Source organism: Phacochoerus africanus, chromosome 3, assembly GCF_016906955.1.
Source record: "Phacochoerus africanus isolate WHEZ1 chromosome 3, ROS_Pafr_v1, whole genome shotgun sequence".
Lineage (NCBI taxonomy): Eukaryota > Metazoa > Chordata > Mammalia > Artiodactyla > Suidae > Phacochoerus > Phacochoerus africanus.
The window spans coordinates 201543640-201549476 of NC_062546.1; the positions used below are offsets into that span (position 1 = coordinate 201543640).

Below are 5837 nucleotides of genomic sequence, written 5' to 3' on the forward strand. Positions count from 1 at the left end.
ACCCGTCCCCAACTGGCCGGCGCTCCTCGGGGTGGGGCGGTGGTCGGGACCCGCCCCCCTCCGACCCCGCCCGGAGAGGGAGGTGCCCGGCCGGCGGGCTCTCACAAGCCGCCTCCGCCTCCGAGCTGAGCGCTGCCGGGAAGCCCAGCCCCGCTAGTTGGGTTTCTGCTCCTGTCGGAAGATCACGCCCAGAGCCTGATTTATGGGCGCTCGGCCCTGCCCCGCGAGCAAGCCCCGCTTCTTTTCGGGCCTCGGTTGTTTGCAAGGAAACGCGTTCCCTCTCGGCTGCAGTCGGTTTAGAGAATCAGGGATTTGTGCAAAGGCACCAGCACCCGCATTCACTTGCCCCGCTCTGGCGCCCGCCTCCTCCTCTGGCCGAAGGTTGCCGGCCTCCACGGTACGGGTTAGTCTGAGCAGAGGGGAAGACGTTAGGTTTCTAAAGTGAGACTTCGGTTTTCGCAAATGGATAAGCTAATTGGGGCTTTTGCCCTCCTATCTAAAACCTGGTGGCTCAAAGCGCTGTGTGGCTCATGTCCAGCCAGCTTGAGGAGGCCCTGGACAGGGGACGTTTATCCAGTCCTGGTCTCAGACCAGCCCCCTGGACACATGCTGCCTCGGCCTCCCTACCAAGACATACTTAGGAGACCCAAGAATTGGTCTTTCCCCCGCCCTCTCTCTCCTTTTTATTATTCACAAGACTGAGATTGTTTTAATGTCATAACTTATAGGAAAATAAGCTACATTGAAATAAATTAAACACAACGGAGACGTGCTTCAGACATGGCCAAAGAGGAGATGCAACCTCGGCAAAGAAAGCCAGGCAAAACCAAAGCAAAGCGAATTTCCAGGCTGCCCCAAAACATCTGCTTTTCAGTCAACTAAAAATGCCAGACTAGAAACAAACAAACAAAAAAATAAGTGTAGACCCCAGTGTTTGTTCTTGCATGTCATGTTTACCTTTGGAAAAGTATGGAAAGGTGGCTGCTGTGCGTGGCAGGTTACAGCAGAGGTTTTGTTTTCTTCTGGAATGTGGGTAGAGGATGTGACTGAGTAGTTTGTTTCTATAACTTTCAAAATACTGCAGCTGAGATCCAGTCTATATAGATATCTATGTACAAAGTAGGATAGTATAATAAATATTTAGTGTGCCTTCAGGTGTACGGTAGCCCCTTCGAAAGCAGTCTTTTAAGCCTGTTTAATGAATATACTCTCAATTTGCTTGGGATGTCCAAAGCTGGGGGGTGGGGGTGGCTGTGAGTTTTGCTTCAAACACGGTGGAGTCCACCATGGGTTCCCTCGGCCGCTGTGGCTTCTGCACGCTGGTCCTGGCCTTCCCTGGGCCCTCAGGGTCTGGCCTGCTCCAGCTGCTGATGCTGACTTCTAATGGCGAACCTGCTGACATGGACGGGGATGGGGACGACGATCTTGGGGTTCCTGGAGGGCTCCCCCGTCTTGGAGTTGGCATTGCCAGCCTTCACCCGTTTCCATTTGGCCCGGCGGTTCTGGAACCAGATTTTCACCTGCACCTCGCTGAGTTTGAGGGCGTGAGCGATCTGCGAGCGCTCGGTCAGCGAGAGGTACTTTTTGCAGTGGAACTCCTTCTCTAGCTCCAGAAGCTGCTCGCTGGTGAAGGCAGTCCGCCGCCGCCGGTTCTTGCCCGTGGACGTGGTGCTGCCCGCGGCGCCGCCGCTCGGCGGGGTCTCCTCCAGCGCGTGGCCGGGGTCTTCCTCCTTGTGAGCAGTCTGGCCAGTCAGATTGTCATCCGAGCTGTAGTCCAGATCGCTCTCCAGCGAGAAGCTCTCCTCCTTGCCCTTCGGGTCGTCTTCCACCTTTGACTCGTCTTTCCCCTGCCCTCTGACAGCCCCGACTGAAAGCAAAACCAAACGGCGTTTTATTGCGTTTCGCACACTGGCCGGCCTTTCCCTGCCCGCCGCCACCCCGGCCTCTCCCTCCCTCAGCGGACTGTCTCCCTACGACATTAACACATTGTGATTTCCTGGCCTTTGAGGGGTGGAGAAGGGGAGGGGGCGTGAGAAAGCTCAAGGGAGAGGAAGAGACAGTACCGGCGACGGCCCTTTGCCCAGAACCATCACTCAAGGGGCCGCCGGGCCTCCTCTGAACCCTCCCAGCCTCCCGCAGCTTAAGGCAGAAGGCACGGGAGGCCCGAGGCCCGAGAGAGCGTCCCCTTTGTCCCCTGGGTGAGGGGCGGGTGAGGGTGCTGCCTCACCACACACATACACCTCAGCAGTGAAAATTCGCTGAACCTCAGTGGCATCGCAGCCAGAGTGGGGCCGGAGGGAGGGGCAGATCCCAGATCGTGTCTTCTTTGAGACAGACGGTATTGGTCAAAGGGAAGTTCTGTAGCCCAAAGAAAAGTTCCCGGCAGACGCCCCAGCACGCACACGCGGACGCACAGCCTCCTAGGAATCCGATTCCCCCAGACAAGTCGCAAGCCGGGGAAAGGGGTCTAATAGGTCTGGGCGCCCCTGGGCCCACGCACTGCAGAGATGCGCAACCCAACCCGCCTCCCCTTAAGGCAGAAACGTACCCGGGACCCCAGGCCACAGCTCGGGGCGGGGAGGGTGCAAGACTCGGCCAAACTCGCCGGCAGACAGATTTGCCGCAAAGTGCAGCAGCTGGCCGGGGGCGCTAAATGCCCTCCCCCGCTTGTTGCCTGCCTCTAAATGCCCCCCCGGAGGCCTCGTGGCGCAGCTCGGTTGCATCTTCCCGCTCCTCAGGCCGGGGTAGCCCGGGTGAGGGTCGGGCAGGGGCTCGGCCTCGCCCCCTCTGCCCCTCGGGAACACTGAGCGGGCGCGCCCCCGCCCCCTCCCGCCTCCGCGCCGGGGTGGCGCGCGCGCCGCCGACTCACCAAGTGACGCCTGCACAGCCTCGGCCGCGGAGAAGGCAAGCAGCGAGCCCTCCTTGGCCAAGAAGCCTTTGCCGTCCTCCGCGTCGGCTTGCAGCGCCTCCGCCTTGTCGAAGTTGCCACCGCCGGGCAGCGGCTGTGGCGCGAACTTGCGGGCGCCGGCCGCCTCCTGGTGCTGAGGAGACGCGGAGAAACCGCCGGGCAGCGTGGCCATGAGCGTGGAGGTGAGCGCCATGCCCTGCGCCAAGCTGGAGCAGAAGCCGGTGGGCAGGCTGGGGATCTGGTGGTGGGGGTGCGCCGGCGGCAGCGCGGGCTGCAGCGCGGCCTGGGGCAGCGCGGGAGGCGGCGGCGGCGGCGGCGGCAGCACCACCGGCCGGTAGGGCATGAACATGGGGTAGCCGGTGTAGACGAAATGGCCGGGGCTAGGCTGCGGCGGGCTGCCGATCAGCGAGTCTATGCTGAAGGCGGTACTACTCCCCAGCGGGCGCTGCATCATCATCAGCGACGGCGGGAACGCTGCGCTCATAGACGCGCTCGGGAGAGGCCCGCGAGAGGCGAAAAGTCCCTGCGCCGCGCCGCCACCTGGAAGCCCGCCGGGTGCCGGGAGCACAGCCGGGCGCACCGGGCAGGGGCCGACTGGGACCTGGAGAGCAGATGCCCCTCAGTCCTGGGCCCGCTGCATGCCCGGCGGGGGCGGACGCGGGCGATGCACGGGGTGAGGCCGTGCGCCCCGGAGCGGAGTGGGCGCCCGGGCCCCGTGGGCTCGTCGGAGCCGCTGCCCGCCGTTTGCCCGTCGGAGCCCGCGCGCGGCGCGTCCAGGGCCCTAGAGCCCGGCTCTCAGCTGTCGGTGCGTCCGTCTGTCCGTCCGGCTGTCGGTTGCCTCCCACTCGCCTCCGGGGAGGGCGCGAAGCTGGCGCACTTGTCTTCCGCGGGCGCAGCCAGCACCTTTAAATCGCGCTCCTCTTTCTCATTCACATTTTGCCTGCTGCCGGGCCAGGCTCCTCTCACGTGGGTTCGGGAGCCGCAGCCTATTGGCCGCTCCAGGGGGAGGCGGGGCGAAAGCGGGGCTCCGCCCCTTCCACCCCGGCTGGCCGCTAGCGGACTGTGGGCGCCACCAGCGCGGCGCGCGGGCCTGAGAGCTGGAGCTGGTGCGCCTGACCAGCGCCGCACAAACTTGAAAGGGGCGGTTTGCACCTCCAAGGCTCGAAACACAGGGCTCGCCAGCCTCATCGAGGCCGCCTCCAAGGGCACATTTCCTCCAAGGGACTAGCGCCTGCCGCGGCCAAAGCGCGGGCATTTTATTTCTTTTATACAGGCGCTGGAAAAAGCCTACTGGCGGTTCACCCTACAGCTGGGTGCTGCTGCTGCGCTTGGGGTCCAGGCGAGGTTCCTGGAGTTGGGGGCAAGATCCTGCCCTCGCAGATCTGCCCCTAGGGCGCCGGCCGGGAGCTAGCAGTCCCTGGCTGCCGCGGGAAACCCACCGGGGTTGCTCCCTGCGCCGCCGCCTTACCAGCGGCGCGGGGAGGCTGCTGGTTCTCCCATCCCGAGCTGGGCCCTCCCGTGAGCTATCCCTTCTCATTTTTCATGACATTCTTAATCATCACACCTATTTACACACTTTGCCTGCGCGCACCAAAATAACAGCCACGATAATTATGATAATAAAGCGAGTCCTTTATCTGCTCCATCCTCGGGGAGGAAGGGGGGAGTTGCTGTGCCTCCAGATTGTATAACGTGAGATTATCCTGATGAAAGCTTTATGATGTTTGCTCAAATAAAAGCTGCGTTTTGTAAATAGGCGCTAATTAAGCACGTTGAGAACCGAGGGAGCGCTCACCCTGGCGCCGCCGCCCGGTTTCCAGCGCGAGGACTCGAGGGCGCGCGGTTCCCTTTTGCCTACGGCAGGATGGAGCCGATTCCCTCAAGATGTTTCCCCTGTCTCGGCAATGGTAAAAACCCAGAATTGGGGAGCAAGGGAATTGGCGGGGAGGGGTCTACGCTGAGAATGTTCTTATCCCCTTCACCATGATAGAAACAAAAACTTTGAGCTCTTGTGTTCCCTGTTTAAAATGGCATCATTTCGTGGTAAGGGCAGACCGTGCCAAGCGCGCCAGCGCGCGCGGGGTATCCACGCCCCTCGAGGGCCTCAGCTCCAACTTCCCGGGTCTAGACCTTGGCGCGGAACGGCGGACAAGCACCGGGCTGGGGAGGAGAGGAGAGAAGGGCATTGTTAGGCCGGCCATTAAAAATCAGCTCACGCCAAGGAGCTAGTGGATGGGGAGTTGGTCCGGGTTGGACGTGTGTTATGTATCACTTACAAGCACATTTAATTGGGAGATAAAGATAAATCGATCTTTATGAATTTATCGACCCGATTCTTTGAAGCTCTTCTCTCTCTGGCTCTTCTTCTTTCTCTTGCTTTCACCCGAAGGTCCCTGGGGGACGTCTTCATCCTGGACCACCTCCTCAGCCGGGAGTCCAGCCGGGGACCCACTGACCACCCAACGGGCCCTGGAGGAGCGAGGGGAGGGTGCTCCCTCGGCGCCCCAGAGTGCTGAGAAAACTCGCTGGCCCCGCCGCCAACCTCCCTCCTCCTCCTGCTCCCCCGCTCCCCCCCGCCCCGCCACCACCCGGACAAAGACGTCTCCAGCGCGTTCCCCCACTCCAGGCCGCAGTAATAGATGGCTCGGCAGCAGGCGGTTTGAAAGGAATTCATTAGGACGCTGACAGTATTGCCTCTGCTCCCTTCACGCCCAGACCCGGAGGTGGCTTAGGCGGTGTGAGGGGACATGAATTCCCTTTGGGACCCATGGGGAAGGTTCTGGTGTCTGTGGGCTCTCGAAGCTCTCTCCAAGCGCTCTCCCTCTTTTCCCACTCATACCAGAGAAGGAAAAGAAGAAAGGGAAAAGAAAAAAAAAAAATCGAAGCCCAGGGCAAAGGGCTGATTTCTTTACGAGCATAATAAATACTC

General features: G+C 61.2%; 1 protein-coding gene across 1 annotated transcript; it reads right to left on the bottom strand.

Annotated features, from left to right (window-relative positions):
• Nucleotides 1-653: 653 nt before the first annotated feature.
• GBX2 (gastrulation brain homeobox 2) lies at nt 654-3815 on the bottom strand. The gene is made up of 2 exons (XM_047770517.1): nt 2870-3815; nt 654-1867 (listed from the first exon to the last, which is right to left on the bottom strand). The coding sequence occupies exons 1-2, from the start codon at nt 3390-3392 to the stop codon at nt 1344-1346; spliced, it is 1047 nt and encodes a 348-aa protein (XP_047626473.1). The 5' UTR covers nt 3393-3815; the 3' UTR covers nt 654-1343.
• Nucleotides 3816-5837: the final 2022 nt, after the last annotated feature.